The sequence below is a fragment of the Lepus europaeus genome, chromosome 12, assembly GCF_033115175.1.
Source record: "Lepus europaeus isolate LE1 chromosome 12, mLepTim1.pri, whole genome shotgun sequence".
Taxonomy (NCBI): Eukaryota; Metazoa; Chordata; class Mammalia; order Lagomorpha; family Leporidae; genus Lepus; species Lepus europaeus.
Genome location: NC_084838.1, coordinates 1,802,375 through 1,817,937, shown reverse-complemented (window position 1 = coordinate 1,817,937; position 15,563 = coordinate 1,802,375). Strand labels below are relative to the sequence as shown.

General features: G+C 71.2%; 2 protein-coding genes across 3 annotated transcripts; one reads left to right on the top strand and one right to left on the bottom strand.

The window, feature by feature from the left end:
- The first annotated feature begins 1,621 nt into the window (after positions 1 to 1,621).
- SLC2A6 (solute carrier family 2 member 6) lies at positions 1,622 to 7,748 on the top strand. Of its 2 annotated transcripts, XM_062206857.1 has the most exons (10): positions 1,622 to 1,745; positions 2,050 to 2,212; positions 2,999 to 3,205; positions 3,654 to 3,753; positions 4,227 to 4,438; positions 4,605 to 4,757; positions 5,197 to 5,305; positions 5,494 to 5,679; positions 6,218 to 6,363; positions 6,998 to 7,748. In XM_062206857.1, exons 1-10 carry the CDS (start codon positions 1,654 to 1,656, stop codon positions 7,151 to 7,153), a joined length of 1,524 nt encoding a protein of 507 aa, XP_062062841.1. In that variant the 5' UTR covers positions 1,622 to 1,653; the 3' UTR covers positions 7,154 to 7,748. The 2 variants fall into 2 exon arrangements, with proteins under 2 accessions (XP_062062841.1, XP_062062842.1); XM_062206858.1 differs by lacking the exon at positions 2,999 to 3,205.
- Positions 7,749 to 10,029: 2,281 nt separating this feature from the next.
- On the bottom strand, positions 10,030 to 15,490 carry CACFD1 (calcium channel flower domain containing 1). Its single transcript, XM_062206856.1, has 5 exons — positions 15,373 to 15,490; positions 13,016 to 13,088; positions 11,342 to 11,467; positions 10,511 to 10,618; positions 10,030 to 10,120 (listed from the first exon to the last, which is right to left on the bottom strand). The coding sequence occupies exons 1-5, from the start codon at positions 15,488 to 15,490 to the stop codon at positions 10,030 to 10,032; spliced, it is 516 nt and encodes a 171-aa protein (XP_062062840.1).
- Positions 15,491 to 15,563: the final 73 nt, after the last annotated feature.

The following is a 15,563-nucleotide window of genomic DNA, read 5'->3' as shown; positions in this document are numbered from 1 at the left end:
CCCCTTCACTGCCCTTGGGTTTAGGGATTGATTTGGGACAGAAGGAGCACGCTAGGGCTTAATGAGGGTCTCCAGCTTCTTTTTTAAATAATATTTATTTGAAAGGCAAAGGGACCGAGAGAGAGAGAGAGAGAGAGAGAGAGAGAGAGAGGGAGGGAGGGAGAGAGAGATCATCCATCCGCTGGTTCATTCCCCATGTGGCCACAACGGCCCGGGCTCGTCCTGACTGAAGCCAGGAGCCCAGAACGCCATCCTGATCGCCCAGGTGGATGGCAGGGGCCCAGGTACCCGGGCCATTACCCACTGCCTTCCCGGGAGCCGTAGCAGGGAGCTGGATTGGGAGTGGAGCAGCTGAGGCTGGACCCCGTGTTTCGATTTGGGGTATGGGGGCGGCGCCACGACTCTGCCGATTGTCACAGGTTCGAGAGCAGGAAACCCGGTCCGCAGTGGCAGAACTCGGCTGTGAGACTGCGGGAAGAGGCAGCTGAGGGGGGAGGGACGCCTCGAAATTCTGCATGGACCAGAGGCTTCCGTGACGACACAGGCAGGGGCCATGGGGTTCACGCGGAGGCTGGTCCCTCGGGCTGGGCGTGCAAGGTTAGCCCGTGGTCATGTGAGCACCTCGAGTCACCGTGGGTGGGGTGTGCCCGAGGCCAGGGCCTGCCGTGCGAGGTGGCCGCACCATGCCACGCACTCGCCAAGGGCCGTGTGTGAAACAGACCCCAGGAGACCGAAAGGAGAGGCCAGCGCCCGGTGGATGCCAGGGGCCCTGTGCCCCGGGCGGGAGCCCTCTGCCTGTGGTGCCCCCACGATTCGGCAGTCACAGAAGGGCACTGCAGCTTTGTAGAAGACGCCTCGTTGTCTTCCCGGCTAAAGTCCGGCAGTATCCCCAAAGCTGGACAGCCACGGCCCGGGTGAGGCTGTGCGCGGCGCCGCCCGCCCGGTAATGTCCACAGGAAGTGCCGGCGCCTTTGTGCCTTTGAGGCGATGGGTCCAGGGAATTTTCCACTTCCAGTTTCCTTATTGTAAAACTGTGCTTCATTCCCGGCGAACTGCCACACTGGAGGCGGAGGTGGGGACGCGGTTCCGGGCCGCAGGCGCTGACTCACAGGGGACCCCTCACCCCGTGCACCTGCTGGGGTCGCCCCAGAGGCAAGCGGATGGAGGGCAGTGGTGGCTCCGGGTTGCACGTGGCGTGGCAGAGGGCGGACCGAGAGCAAGGCAGGGCGAGACGCGCGTTCGCCACGACCTTGGAGAGCGCCCTCAGCCCCGCGGGCGTCCGCGCGGGTCCTCCCCGCCGTGGGAGCGGGTCCCAGCGGCGGCCGGGTGGGGGCCGGCGGCGCCCGAGCGACGCGCGCGGCCCCGTAGCAGTCTGGTAGCGGCTCGGCTCCCGTCCCGCCCGTCGGTCCCGCCCGGTCCAGCTCCACGCGCGCCGTGGGAGCGGGGTTTTCCCACCCGCCGCGGCCGCGCCCGGGGAAGCCCGGCCTGCATCCGAGCATCAGGACAGCGTGCGGCGCCCCGATTGGCGGGCGCGGCTCTGCAGGGCCGCCCCGCAGCCAATCGCGGCCTGGGGGCGGAGCCTCGCCGCCGGTCCCTGGCCGCAGCTTGCGGGCCCGGGCGGATGCTGGCAGCCGCCGCGACCCCGCTCCCGCCATGCAGGAGCCCCTGCTGGGAGGCGACGGCCCGGACTATGACACCTTCCCCGAGCGGCCGCCCCCGTCGCCGGGAGAGAGGCCGAGAGGCGGGTGAGAGTCGCGGGGCAGGCGGATGCGGGTGGGGGTTGGGGGCCTCCTCGGGCGAGCGGCCCCTTGCTGCCCAGACCCGCTGGCTGGTCCCCTCGGAGGAGCTAGCGGGACCCAGCCCCCAGCGGGCACACGGAGGGGCTGGAGGCCTTGTCCCGGCGGCTCAGCCGGGTGGGGTGCAGAACCCAGCACCCGGGTCCTGGCGGCGGCCATGGGCCGGCGCCGGGGACATTCCCAGGACGGGAGAGCCTGCCTTCCTGGCCAGCGCCGGGGAGGACTCAGCCGCCCCGCTGCCCCCTCCCACCAGGGCCCTGCAGGACAGGAGGGTGTTCCTGGCCACCTTTGCGGCCGTGCTGGGCAACTTCAGCTTTGGCTACGCCCTGGTCTTCACGTCCCCGGTCATCCCAGCTCTGGAGCAGTCGCCCGACCCGGACCTGCACCTGACAAAAAACCAAGCGTCCTGGTTCGGGGTGAGGACCGGGCGCTGGGCCGGGAGGGGTGGGCCGTGGGGCAGGGACCTTGGACTTTGTCCCCAGGCAGGAACTCCCGGAAGCCCAGCCTTGGGACCCCTCGGGGCCCCTGCCCTGCCTGCTGCAGGCTGCCGGAGGGGTGAGGCCAGACCACTGCTCCGAAATGCGGAAGTGAAAGCCCTCAGAGAAGGCGTGGGAAAGAGCAGGTGGGGTTGAGAGTCCCCAGCCCCCCACCCCCGGGGGGCTGCCGCAGCGGCGAGGCACTGGCCGGGCAGGTGGGCTCCGGGGGTGGGGTCTAGCGCGACAGTGTTAAATGCCCAGGGGCTGCTGAGGCCTTGGCGTGGGCCAGGTGTGTGCTGAGCGCTCTGCCCGGGAGCCACCCCACGCCGGGGACGCCGTGGCTGTGCCCAGCACGAAGCTTCAGGCGTTGAGCCACGCATCAGCCCAAGTCCTGCGCTGTGCAAAGCAGAGTCTAGACTGGGTCCTCCTCCCCACGCTCCTCAGGGAACCCCAGAACCCCGAAATCTTAGCAGCCCGGACTCTGGCTGGACAGAACTCCCGGGAACACGCGGCCCCACCTCCTCCGCGGAGCAGGACTCTTGCCGTGGCGTCCCTCACCAGTGGCTGTCCACGCACTGCTTGCGTGGACACCTGGCGTGAGCCACTTGGCTCACCTCCACCATCGGCCTGAGTCCTGAACGCTCCCACCCAGGCTCTGCGGGTGGCGGCCGTGCAGGGGTGGGGGCCGCTCCGGCCCTGACGCAGCCCCCGCTGCCCCCCCTGCAGTCTGTTTTCACGCTGGGAGCGGCAGCCGGGGGCCTCAGCGCCATGGTGCTGAACGACCTCCTGGGCCGGAAGCTGAGCATCATGTTCTCCGCCATCCCCTCTGCGGCCGGCTACGCGCTCATGGCCGGCGCCCGCGGCCTCTGGATGCTGCTGCTGGGCAGGACGCTGACGGGCTTTGCCGGGGGGCTCACTGCCGCCTGCATCCCGGTAAGGCCGGCACGCCCCCCGTTCCGCCCCCACTGCCCGGCCACAAGGCCTCCTGGCCCCCGTGCCGCCTGGCCAGGAAGCTGATTTCGGGGAAGTCGTGCCCACGCCCCCAGCTGCCTCTGGGATGGGCTCTACTTCCTACCCTCTCTTGAGCACACACGCATTGCACAACTGGAGAAAATCCAGGTTGAGCAATGGGCAGCAAAGGGAAGTCCCTGCCCTGCGCCGCACACGTCCCCAGACGGCAGGATCGGGAGGCGGGAGGGAGGAGCAGGTGCACCTGCTCTGTGCCCCCAGGCCGGGGAGGGGGAGGTCACGCAGTGGGCCACGGTCAGGGCCAGACCCCGCCAGGAGCCCCCACGTCCCGAGGTTCACCGGGGCCGCCTCTGCCAGGCCCGGGAGCCCACGTCCTCACGGAAGCTGCGATGGGGGCGGGCGTGTCTTGCAGGTATACGTGTCGGAGATCGCTCCGCCCGGCGTCCGCGGGACCCTGGGGGCCACACCGCAGCTCATGGCCGTGTTTGGATCCCTGTCCCTCTACGCTCTCGGCAAGTGCCGCCCTGCACCTGCTGGCCGGCGGGAGGTGGGGCGGGGGTGCCAGCCGGGCGGACTGGGGTGGGAAGGGAAGGTGGACTTCCCAGAGCAGCCCTGGGCAGGGAGGCGGGCGTCAGCCACACCTCGCCGTCAGCCACACCTCGCCGTCTCTCCCGGCCACTGCCTTCTCCTTCCGTCTTCCACCAGCTGGCTGCTCCCGTCCAGCAGTCTCAGGCGGGAAGTCCCTAGAAAGATCAGAGGACAGTGGCCTGGTGGAGGAGGGCTAGCAGTCTAGAGAGGAGGAAGTGATGGGGTGCCTGCCCCCCAGCTTGCCCCCATCCCTAAGAACCCGCAGCCCCTGCACAGCCTAGCTCCCAGAGGCCTGGGGTAATCAGGGTGGGCTTCCTGCAGGCAGCGGCCCTTGCAGGGCAGAGGGGGCTGCTCCGCCTGCCCGGGCCCCAGCCCCTCACCAGCTGCTCGCCCCCAGGCCTCCTGCTGCCGTGGCGCTGGCTGGCCGTGGCCGGGGAGGGGCCTGTCTTCCTCATGATCCTGCTGCTCACCTTCATGCCCAACTCGCCGCGCTTCCTGCTTTCCCGGGGCAGGGACGACGAGGCACTGCGGGCGCTGAGCTGGTTGCGCGGGGCCGACGCCCGCGTCCACTGGGAGTTCCAGCAGATCCAGGACAACGTCCACAGACAGGTGCGGGCGGCCAGCCCCCCCCCCCCCCAGCCCCCGGCGGCCTTGGCCCGTCCCTGGGCCTCTCGGGGGTCACAGCGGCTCCGGGGGCCGGGGGCCGGGCCGGGGCCTCCCAGCCAGCGCCGCGGGGCCCGGCAGGGTGGCAGCAGCGGCGGCCTTGTGTTTGCAGAGCAGCCGAGTGTCGTGGGCCGAGGTCCGGGACCCCCACATGTACCGCCCCATCGCCATCGCCCTGCTCATGCGCTTCCTGCAGCAGCTCACGGGCATCACCCCCATCCTCGTGTACCTGCAGTCCATCTTCAGCAGCACGGCCGTCATGCTGGTGAGGGCCCTGCCCGCCCGGCCGGCCGGACACCTGCGCCCCGCCAGGGGCCGGCCTGAGCGGCGGGATCCGAGGCGCCCGCCACGGGGGGCCGCCGTGCACCTGTTCTCAGCCACGCTTAGATGTCTTGAGCTGAGACGCACAGGGTGGCCGGGGAAGCCAGTGTTGTAGCAGTGGGGACCCCTCGGGAGCAGGGTGCCAGGGTCGGAGGCCCTGTGGGATGTGCCCTGCCGGGAGGGGGCACCACTTCCTCCCAGAACCTCAGCTTCCTGCTCTGCGGGATGAGATAGCGCTGCGCGTCCTGTCCTCCCGCTGTGGGCTGTGCCGTGAGACAGCCTGGGTCCCGTGCCGCGGGGGCCCGCAGACCTGGGCAGCCGTGCGGAGAGAGGGCTTAGGGGCGGGGCGGGGGCGCCTCTCAGCCCTGGCGACCCCCCCGCAGCCCCCCGAGGATGACGCGGCCATCGTGGGCGCCGTGAGGCTCCTGTCTGTGCTCATCGCAGCCCTCACCATGGACCTGGCCGGCCGCAAGGTTCTGCTCTTTGTCTCGGGTGAGCACCCCTGCCCCGGCCGGCGCCCACTCGCTCCTGCGGCCTGTGTGCCTGGGCTGGGGGCTCAGCGATACCCCCAGGGTGGGCACTGGGGGGTTGGAGTCTGTGCCAGCTGCCCTGTGGGCCAGCCACACACAGAGCGATGGACTCAAAGGGCCCTGGCCCCTGAGGGCCGCCTGTGTCCACAGCCAGCATCATGTTCGCGGCCAACCTGACGCTCGGGCTGTATGTGCAGCTGGGCCCCAGGCCCGTGAGCCCCAACAGCACCACAGGCCTCGAGGGCATGCTCTTAGGCGGCTCAGAGCAGACCCCAGCTACGCCCCCCAGCTCCCTCACCCTGGTGCCCCTGCTGGCCACCATGGTCTTCATCATGGGTAGGTGGGCCGGGCCCATGGGGGCGGGGCTGGGCAGGAGAGGTGGGGATGGGGAGGGGCCATGGGGGGCAGGAGAGGTGGGGATGGGGAGGGGCCGTGGGGGGCAGGAGAGGTGGGGATGGGGAGGGGCCATGGGGGGCAGGAGAGGTGGGGATGGGGAGGGGCCGTGGGGGGCAGGAGAGGTGGGGGGAGGGGCCATGGGGGGCAGGAGAGGTGGGGATGAGGAGGGGCCGTGGGGGGCAGGAGAGGTGGGGATGGGGAGGGGCCATGGGGGGGCAGGAGAGGTGGGGGGAGGGGCCGTGGGGGGGCAGGAGAGGTGGGGATGGGGAGGGGCCATGGGGGGTAGGAGAGGTGGGGGGAGGGGCCGTGGGGGGCAGGAGAGGTGGGGGTGGGGCCATGGGGGGGCGGGGGGGCCGGAGTTGCCGTGCTGGTTTGCTGGGGGTGGGGGTGGCTGGAGGAACGGTCCTCAGAGCAGCTCCGTGGGGACAGACGAGGCTGCCCGGGGCCTGAGCCTGTCCTCCTGCCGTCTGCGGGCCAGGCTACGCCATGGGCTGGGGGCCCATCACCTGGCTGCTCATGTCGGAGATCCTGCCCCTGCGCGCCCGCGGTGTGGCCTCGGGGCTCTGCGTGCTGGTCAGCTGGCTCACCGCCTTCGTGCTCACTAAGTCCTTCCTGCTGCTGGTGGTGAGTGCGCGGCCCCCGCTCGGGGCCTGGGCCTCGGCCTGACCCGGGGAGACTGGCACACCCTCTCCACCCAGGGGCCTGGGGCTGGAGCCACGAGCTGGCTGTCCTCAAGAGGAACAGGCCCCGGGCTTGGCCAGGGCAGGGGAGCACACGGCCTGGAGCTCCAGAGCCGCCGTGCACTGGCCCTCCGGCCCTCCTGGGCGCTGGGCCCTCAGCTCCACCCTGTGCGCTCCCAGCTCCCTCCTGCTCCATCCGGCAGGCCCTGGCCCCAACCGGAATCCGAGTCCCATGTGCAGATTCCCTCGGGGAGACTCTGGGGACAGCTCTGGCCAGCGCCTGACCCGGCCACTAGGTGGTCCTGGCAGGTGGCGGGGTGGGGGGGCGGTAGGGCCGAGAGAGGGTGGCGGAGACAGCGTGCACCCTGCCCGGGGTGGGGCTGCCGGGACGCACAGCAGGGGCCCGGGCGGGGGGGGGGAGGGGGTGCAGGGGCCGAGCGAGGCCCAGCAGGGACTGTGGGGTTTGGGCCTGGAGCCCGGGAGGTCAGGGCGGTGAGCCAAGCAGGCCCACAGGCTGGCAGGGGCGCCTGGAGCATGGAGCATCTCCGGCTGAGCCGCCCCGCCCCGCCCGCCCGCAGGACGCCTTCGGCCTGCAGACGCCCTTCTTCCTGTTCGCGGCCGTGTGCCTGCTGAGCCTGCTGTTCACGGGCTGCTGTGTGCCCGAGACCAAGGGCCGCTCGCTGGAGCAGATCGAGTCCTTCTTCCACACGGGCCGGAGGTCCTTCCTGCGCTAGGCCGCACCCGCACGCGGGCCGGGCAGCGGCCGCCGTCCCCGCCGCGGCCAGAGCGGCTGTGGACGGGCACAGCCGCGCCTCCCAGCCGCAGCAGAGTGCGAGGCCGGCGTCCAGGGGCCAGGCCCCGCCCGCTGGGCTCGGGCCGGCGTCCTCACTCAGGCGCCAAGGACACTGCCCGCGGAGGACTGGTGAGCCTGGGGAGGAGAGGGCTGGAGGTAGCCACGAGGACACGACGCTGTCACCCTGGTGTGATGACCCGGCCGCCACCAAGCACCTCGGCCTGGGCCTGCACCCCCGGCGGCCCTGTGGCCCCACCTGGAACAGTTCTGACTTCAAAAAGCCAAGGCCCAGGCCCCCTGCGGCACTGCCTCCTCCCCAGCCCTGCCGCAGGCCGCAGGGGCTCCCGTCTGCACACTGCGCCTCCTATTTATAAATAAAGGGAACGGGCCACAGCTCCCGAGAGGGAGGCGTGGGGGCCAGACGCCACGGCCGCCAGGGCCTGGTCTCCACTCACCCGCGGTGAAACAGGGAGAGGAAGGCGGCCCACGGCAGGACACCTGCGGCCGGAGCTCCTGCTCTGTGACCTTGAGCAAGATGCAGGGAGCGGGCCCACGGGGGCTGGGGGCGCCGGGGATGGAGGGGAGCGGGCCCACGGGGGCTGGGGGCGCCGGGGATGGAGGGGAGCGGGCCCACGGGGGCTGGGGGCGCCGGGGATGGAGGGGAGCGGGCCCACGGGGGCTGGGGGCGCCGGGGATGGAGGGGAGCGGGCCCACGGGGGCTGGGGGCGCCGGGGACGGGGGGAGCGGGCCCACGGGGGCTGGGGGCGCCGGGGATGGAGGGGAGCGGGCCCACGGGGGCTGGGGGCGCCGGGGATGGAGGGGAGCGGGCCCACGGGGGCTGGGGGCGCCGGGGACGGGGGGAGCGGGCCCACGGGGGCTGGGGGTGCCGGGGACGGGGGGAGCGGGCCCACGGGGGCTGGGGGCGCCGGGGATGGAGGGGAGCGGGCCCACGGGGGCTGGGGGCGCCGGGGACGGGGGGAGCGGGCCCACGGGGGCTGGGGGCGCCGGGGACGGGGGGAGCGGGCCCACGGGGGCTGGGGGCACCCCGGACGGAGGGAGCGGGCCCACGGGGGCTGGGGGCGCCCCGGACGGAGGGAGCGGGCCCACGGGGGCTGGGGGCACCAGGGACGGGGGGAGCGGGCCCACAGGGGCTGGGGGCACCCCGGACGGAGGGAGCGGGCCCACGGGGGCTGGGGGCGCCGGGGACGGGGGGAGCGGGCCCACGGGGGCTGGGGGCACCCCGGACGGAGGGAGCGGGCCCACGGGGGCTGGGGGCGCCCCGGACGGAGGGAGCGGGCCCACGGGGGCTGGGGGCGCCGGGGACGGGGGGAGCGGGCCCACGGGGGCTGGGGGCACCGGGGACAGGGGGAGCGGGCCCACGGGGGCTGGGGGCGCCGGGGACGGGGGGAGCGGGCCCACGGGGGCTGGGGGCGCCCCGGACGGAGGGGAGCGGGCAGAGCTCTGTACAACGCCAGCCTTGCTTTATTGCTCAGAATGCTAGCCTGACACTGAAGCACAGGCCACGAACGGACCACCGGGCCACCAGGACAGCAGACACAGGCGGCTGGCCTGGGCCCCTCGGAGAGACAAACTCCCTGCAAGGCAGGGCCCACTGGGGGACACCCCCGCCGGCAGCCTGAGTCTGGCCTGGGTACTGGGAGGGCCCTACCCTTCCTGCCTGCCAGTCGGTGCAGCCCCCGAGCTGGCCAGGAGCGGCCCGAGGCCCAAACACGAGCCAGCAGCTGGGCAGGCAGGGCCCTCGCTGCCCTGGGAGGTAGCACACACACAGGGAGGTAGACAGCACACCTGCTCACACACACACACAGCCCTTGGAGGCCAGCGCTGGCCCAAGCAGGGTAGCCACAGGGGACCCTGCAGGCACGTGTCCTGGCAAGCCGGGCACCAGGCTGCCACCCACCGAGGCATCCCGGGGACCCCCACCTCCAGCCAGAGTGCCCGCTGCCCCAGGCCTCAAACACTGACGGCCCTGGGGCTGCTTTCCCCGAGCAAGACCGGGCCTTGCACTCTTGCAGCTCTGGGAGGGATGGGGGCCACTGAGCTCGCTTCCCACACCGGCCGGCGGCCCAAGTCGCAGGGTGGGAGGAAGGCTTGTCCTGGAGGGGCTGCTCCGGGCACCAGCTCGCCCGCCCCCTGCCGACCTGGCTCTTAGCGGCCACCCTGGGAGCAGCGGCACAGCTCTCTGGGAGCCCTGGCTGTAGGCAGTCACCTCCCCGGGGCGGGGGCCAGGAAGGCCTGAGACAGCCAGGCTTAGCCTGTGCTCACGGGGAGTGGTGGCACCGGCACGGGCAGGAGCGCACCTGGGGCACCCCCACAAGTGCTGGGAGAGCCCGCTGTCCCCACTGCCTTAGCACCAAGGCCCAAGCTGGGGGGCTAGGGGAGCAACGGGCAGAGGGCCCGGCGGAGGTGGGGCACTGGGGTGTCCTGCAGGGGAACTGGGAGGAGGCACCGTCCACCTGCTGTGCGGGCACCACCAAGGCTGTGCTCCAGGCTCGGAGGACAGAGGGGCAGCGGGGGCGGGGGCTCGGGGAGCAGCTCTGCCGTCCGCTGCCCTGAGGACAGGTGGACGGAGGGGCGCCCAGGCCGAGGAGCTCCAGCCAGCAGGAGCGGGGCGGGGCGGGGCGGGCGGGCGGCCGTCCCACCGCTCCAATTGGTTCTGCCTCGGGTCCCTGGGCCTGGAAGAGCCAGGGGCTCACGGCGCGGGCTGGTCTGGAGGAAGGGGCAGGCGCCAGGTGCGGGAGTCGGGCAGCGGCTCCTCTCCAGGCCACGTGGGTGAGCTCGGGGGTCTGGGTGGCGGAGTCACAGCTCCCCCTCCAGGGTCTCTGCCAGCCTCCCCTCGTCTGCCTGCTGCTTCTGCTGCTGGATCCGGGCGTAGGAGACGGCATCGCCCCTGGGGACCGAGAGCCGGTGTCAGGTGGGCCCCAGGCATGCAGCCCTCCCGGCCGCCGAGGCCCAGGGTCCACCACTGGGGCTTCTGGCTTCCCCAGATGCACAGACACCCTTGCCGGGGACACAGCTGCGTGGGACGCGGGGCTTCGGTCTCAGCGGGGAGGGCGTGGTGGCCCCTGGCCATAGCCAGTGCACCCCTGCCACAGGCTGCGCTGGGGCAGGGCCGGGCCACCCGGGGGGTCTCCGGAATGCCCTCGCCTCTGTCCCCTGGAGCTGAACGGCAGCCTCCGGGCCTCAGTTTCCACAGCAGGACAAACGGGGCCCTGAGCCTGGCCTGGTGGGAGGCGGCCGGGGCCGGGGCCGGGGCCGGGCAGGGGCGGGGAGGACTCACTTCTTGCCCAGGGCGGACAGTCCGTACAGCACCCCCGTGGCAAAGGCAATGGCGTTGCCCAGCAGCGTGGTCAGCGTCAGGCTCATGACGATGGGGATGACGGCCATCCTGGGGGGAACCGAGGTCAGGGGCCACCCCCACCGCCACCGCCACACAGCCTGGGTACTCCCAGGCTCCCAGGAACCCCCCACCGCCCCCTTCTTGGACAATCAGGGGGCGGGAAGGCTCCCTAGAAATCAGCTGGGACACAGGTTCATGGCCAGGCTTCAGAAAGGCCCAAGCACCCCCATGCCTGTCGGCAGAGTGTCGGCCCCTCCTCTGGGGACAGCACCCAAGCTTTCGGCAAGTTTCCTAAAGGCCGGCGGGCCAGCGGCCGGCGTTGGGCGGCACCGGCACCCCATCGTGTGCCAGTGCGAGTCCTGCTGCTCCGCTGCCCGTTCGGCTCCCTGCTGATGTGCCCGGGAGAGCGGCGGAGGACGGCCGAGAGCTTGGGCAGGGAGCGATGCAGAGGGCGCTCCAGGCCCCCGGCTGTGGCCTGGCCCAGCCCCGGCCGCTGCAGCCCTTTGGGGAGTGAGCCGGCGGTGGAAGATCTGTCTCTCCCTTTCTCTCTGCGACTCTGCCTTCCAAATACATTTTAAAAAGAGTTTGTTTCGGTGCCAAGGAAGCTGAAATCCATGCGTGCGAGGGGCTCCCGGGCAACGACTGAGGAGCAAGTCTCGCCCGGACGGACGGAGCGGCCGACCCCAGGTTCCCGTCTCTGCGGTCTCTCAGCGCGCGTGTGTGTGGCGGGGGCTGGGACTCTGCACAAAGGCCCGGCCCCGCCCCGCTCACCCGCAGTAGAAGACGGCCTTCTGCCAGGAGCGCAGCCGGTCCACCCTCTCGGCCACCGCGGTCGCGAACTCCACAAACTGGCAGCAGAAGGGCGCCTCGCACAGCAGCAGGACGAAGGCGTTCATGCTGGGGGCAGGTGGGAGGGAGGGGGCCTGCTGGTGACCCCAGCGCAGGGCCCCACAGATGCCCCCCGCCCCCCCCAGGGCACCTGCTGCACGCCCGGCCCTCTGCTGCCCGTGTCCCCAGGGGCCCAGCATGCCCGTGGGGAAGAGGCCAGGCTTGGCTCCCTTGTCTGCAAAAGCAGGGGAGAAGCTCCCCACGCCCACACGGTGGCACTGCTGGGACCGGCCAGCGAGTCGGTCACGTGGAGCACTAGGTGGCTCTGCGGGATGTTAGGACAATGACCACCACCATCAGACTGGGCTGTTAGGAGTGTCACCACCGCCATCAGACTGGGCCGTTAGGACTGTCACCACCGCCATCAGACTGGGCCATTAGCATAGTCACCACCGCCATCAGACTGGGCCGTTAGGACTGTCACCACCGCCATCAGACTGGGCCGTGAGGACAGTCACCACCGCCATCAGACTGGGCCGTGAGGACAGTCACCACCGCCATCAGACTGGGCCGTTAGGAGTGTCACCACCGCCATCAGACTGGGCCGTTAGGACTGTCACCACCGCCATCAGACTGGGCCGTTAGGACAGCCACCACCGCCATCAGACTGGGCCGTTAGGACTGTCACCACCGCCATCAGACTGGGCCGTTAGGACTGTCACCACTGCCATCAGACTGGAAGGCTGCCCCCAGGTCCGGTGGAGGGTCAGTCAGTCCACCTGGCACCTGAGGGCTGCCCGCAGCCAACCGGCAAGGCCTGAGCCTGCAACCATGGGTGATCCCAAGGCAGAGTGGCCCCCGGGACCCCTGCGTCAGGCGCCATGTGGCAGGGGCGGCTCAGGCACCAGGGCTGTCTCTCCCCGGAGGACAGCAGCTCCCACGACTGGACCCTGGGCTGCCCTACGATCGGCCCCAAGCCCGGGGGCCGAGCGCTGCCGTCAGCCCCACGGCCCAAAGCACAGGCCAGGCCTGCAGAGCCTGGGGAAGCCCAGGGCGGGCGCTCTCCACATCACTGCTGGCAGCCGGGCTCAGGGCCTCCGCCCCTTCACACCCCATCCCTGCTGCCGCACGTACCTCTGGGCCCCCCCACAGCAAGCCCCCAAGTCTCCCCCCAACATGACGCCTGCTGGCAGGACCCATGTCTCGCCCAGCTCTGCGCTCCTCCATACCCCCCATCCCACGTCCCCCCCACCTTGAGGGGGCTGTACTTCCCCAGAGTGGCCCTGGCCAAGCCTCTCCCCTTCCGTCCCTGGGCAGGAGGTGGACACGGAGCCCACCCGAGGGCACTCTGACCTCAGAGTCCACGCCAGCTCAGACCCACCTCTCCCAGCCCTGCCCGTCTCCGCCTCCACCCAGCCACTGGGTCCCGTGGCTCTGCAAAGCCCCAGGGAGCGGCCCCCAGGAGGGCGAGGGCCCCGGGTGCTGGACGTGATGGCCGCCTGTCTGGCATGCACGGGGACTGTGCTGTGCCCAGGTGGGCGCCCCCGTGGCCTGGAGCCTCGGTGGGAGGTCTGGCAGCGGCCAGGGTGGGGAAGCAGGCCCGCCGGCGGTACTCACATCATCCACACACCGGCCGCCACGTTCAGAGGGTGGATGGTGACGCAACTGAATAGACCGGAGACGGCGCAAGCTGGAGAGCAAGGCACAGAGGAGTCGGCAGGGCCCGGCACAGCGCCCCGGAGTCCGCAGCGTGCCGACCGGCGCAGGAGAGGCCGCGGCAGGACGATGGCCGGGCCGCAGCTGGGGCGGAGGGAGGCTGTGAGGGACGCCCGCCCTCCTCTCTCCGCCCTGGCCACTGTCCCTCAAGGAGCTGGGCCTCTGTCCCCGGGGTATGGACGCCCCTCTCAGCAGGGCTGGGCTTAAGGGGCGATGCGTCTCAGGGGCTCAGGCCGCGGCGCCGCCTCACCAGGCCTCGGGGCACGCGGCACAGCTCACTCGAGGTCCTCCCATGCAGCCAACGTGCCTCAGATTTTGGTCGGGGCGAGCGGTGCCCCCTTGGAGCCGGGCGGGGGTCCCAGCTCTGAGTTCCACAGCAGCCGAGGGGGCTGGGCACACTGTCCGTCCCTCTTTCTAGGCCTGTTCTCTGTCCTGTGCCATAGCTCAGCACAGCCAGCCCTGGACACCGCCAGGGGACAGGTGCGTCTTCTCCTACCCCAGCAGGGGCCTTCTCCAAGGTCCCGGGTGCACCGCCTCGTAGCCCTCCTCCCAGCTGCACCTCTCCGCCAGGCCTGCCACACCCCTCCCTCCTCCACCCGCAAGGCAGTTCCAGGGAGCCGGCTGCTGGGCAGGAGCCGAGCCCGGCAGCCCAGGGTGGGCGGGGCAGTGGGCCCTCGGAGGCAGCAATTAGCAAACAGCTCATTAAACTTGCAGAGGCTCCCCTGCACCTGATCCCTGCACTTGGGCCTGGAATTCGGCCGTGTTCCATTTTCCCGTGTAACCCTATACAGATGGCAGGTGCCGGAGGAGGACACGGGTGAACCGAGCCCGGGCTGCCGTGGGCCTGCCCTCTTGGGAGCCCAAGGCCTCCTTGGCATCCCCGGACAGCAAGGTGCCCAGGGCCACAGACACACACAGGGGCACTGCCCGTCCCAGCCGAAGTCTCCAGAGACGGCACGGCTCCACCTGCTCGTCAGCCATGCTGCGTCTCCCTGACCAGGGCCTGCACATCCCGCCGCGGTCAGCTCCAGCCCTGGCCCTCCATCCTCCAGTGACAGCCAGGTGTCCGCGCACACGCTCAGGATCCCGCCAGCGTCTTCAGCAACAGGGAGCTGTGGGCTGGGGGTCTCCAGCGCTCCCGTCTCCCCTGTGACCGCCTGTCACTGATGTCACCGTGCAACCTGCTCTTTCTCCTCCCAAGCTGCTGCCTCCAGACCCTCTTATGGCCAGGGTGGATGCCCCTCCAGGTCCTCCTTGAGGCCATCGCCCCAAAGGGCAGCACCCACACCCCCAAGGGGCCCAGCCAGACGCACACCCTCGTGCGTCCCTGAGACACCCACGCTCTGGCATCCCCTGGTGGGACACAGTTCTAGTGATTCCTACAACGTCCCTCTAATCTGTGGGCGACACGGACAACTCAGGGAGATGCCACAAGTATTTCCCAGCTTCATCTGCAGCGCCCGGGCACGGCACCCCACAGGATGGGATTCCAGAGTCGGCAAGGCCACTGACCGTGCCGGAATGAGGGGGGCGGCCTTATGCCGGGACCTCTCCTCTTGCTCTCCACTGACCACTGGCACCTGCGCAGCAGCGCCCACCCCAGGCTGCCAGGGAGGCCACCGGCCCAACTGGAGAGGACGCACCAGGCCTGGCCGTGATGTCCAGGGCGGACGGGAAGAAGAGAGCGGTTGCACAGGCCACAGACACGGCTGCCGGCCTTCGCGGGTCAGCTCCAAGAGCCCTCTGCACCGCACCTGCCGCCTCCCTTGTGTGCCTTCCGGACTTGTGCTACAAGGGGCTGCCGGCCTGCCCGGGAGCTCAGGGCAGGTGTGTGTCCAGGTGGGTCCGGAGGGGCCAAGGAGAGGCAGCTGAAGACTTCGGAGAGAACGCTCTGGCATCGTTGAGGGCAGTGAGGCCCGGACCTCCCCATCAGTACACTTCCTGCCCCGCCCCGACCGCCGGGTCCCAAGGCTGGGCAGGGCTCTCCCCGCACACAGACACCCCTTCCCAGGTGGTGGCGACCCCAGCATCATTGGGACAGGCCCCGGCCACGTGCCCAGCGCAGCGCTCACGGTGGGAGTTCCCTCCCCGAAATCGCCAGCCTGGTCCTGGGAACCAAGGAGCCCAGGCCCGAGGCCCGAGGCCAGGAACAATGGCAACCCGAGGGCGCCGGCTCCCCAGGCCCCCGCCACCGCCCGGGCCGGCGCGCCGAGGACCCTAGACCCCACGCGAGTCCCCTCCCGGCGAGGGCTACTCACAGACGGCCCCCAGCACCCCCGACAGGCGACACAGCCAGCGGTACCACCACGTCATGCCCTCCTCCTGCGCGGGCGGCGCCGAGCCGGCGGACACCGCCGCCCCGTCCGAGCCGCTCATGGTGCCGCGGACCTGCGCAGCCCCCGACCCTCACAAAGGGCTCGGAGCCCGGCCGCTTCGGCCTGGCGCGCTG

What these genes read in the sequence shown, in the direction of transcription:
- SLC2A6 (XM_062206857.1), top strand. Translation starts at nt 1,654, where the DNA reads ATGCAGGAGCCCCTGCTGGGAGGCGACGGCCCGGACTATGACACCTTC. An exon ending in CCTGTCCCTCTACGCTCTCG is followed by an intron (nt 3,754 to 4,226) that starts GCAAGTGCCGCC and finishes GCTCGCCCCCAG; the next exon opens with GCCTCCTGCTGCCGTGGCGC. An exon ending in GGTTCTGCTCTTTGTCTCGG is followed by an intron (nt 5,306 to 5,493) that starts GTGAGCACCCCT and finishes CTGTGTCCACAG; the next exon opens with CCAGCATCATGTTCGCGGCC.
- CACFD1 (XM_062206856.1), bottom strand. Translation starts at nt 15,490, where the DNA reads ATGAGCGGCTCGGACGGGGCGGCGGTGTCCGCCGGCTCGGCGCCGCCC. An exon ending in GCGGCCGGTGTGTGGATGAT is followed by an intron (nt 11,468 to 13,015) that starts GTGAGTACCGCC and finishes ACCTGCCCCCAG; the next exon opens with CATGAACGCCTTCGTCCTGC. An exon ending in AAGGCCGTCTTCTACTGCGG is followed by an intron (nt 10,619 to 11,341) that starts GTGAGCGGGGCG and finishes GGTTCCCCCCAG; the next exon opens with GATGGCCGTCATCCCCATCG.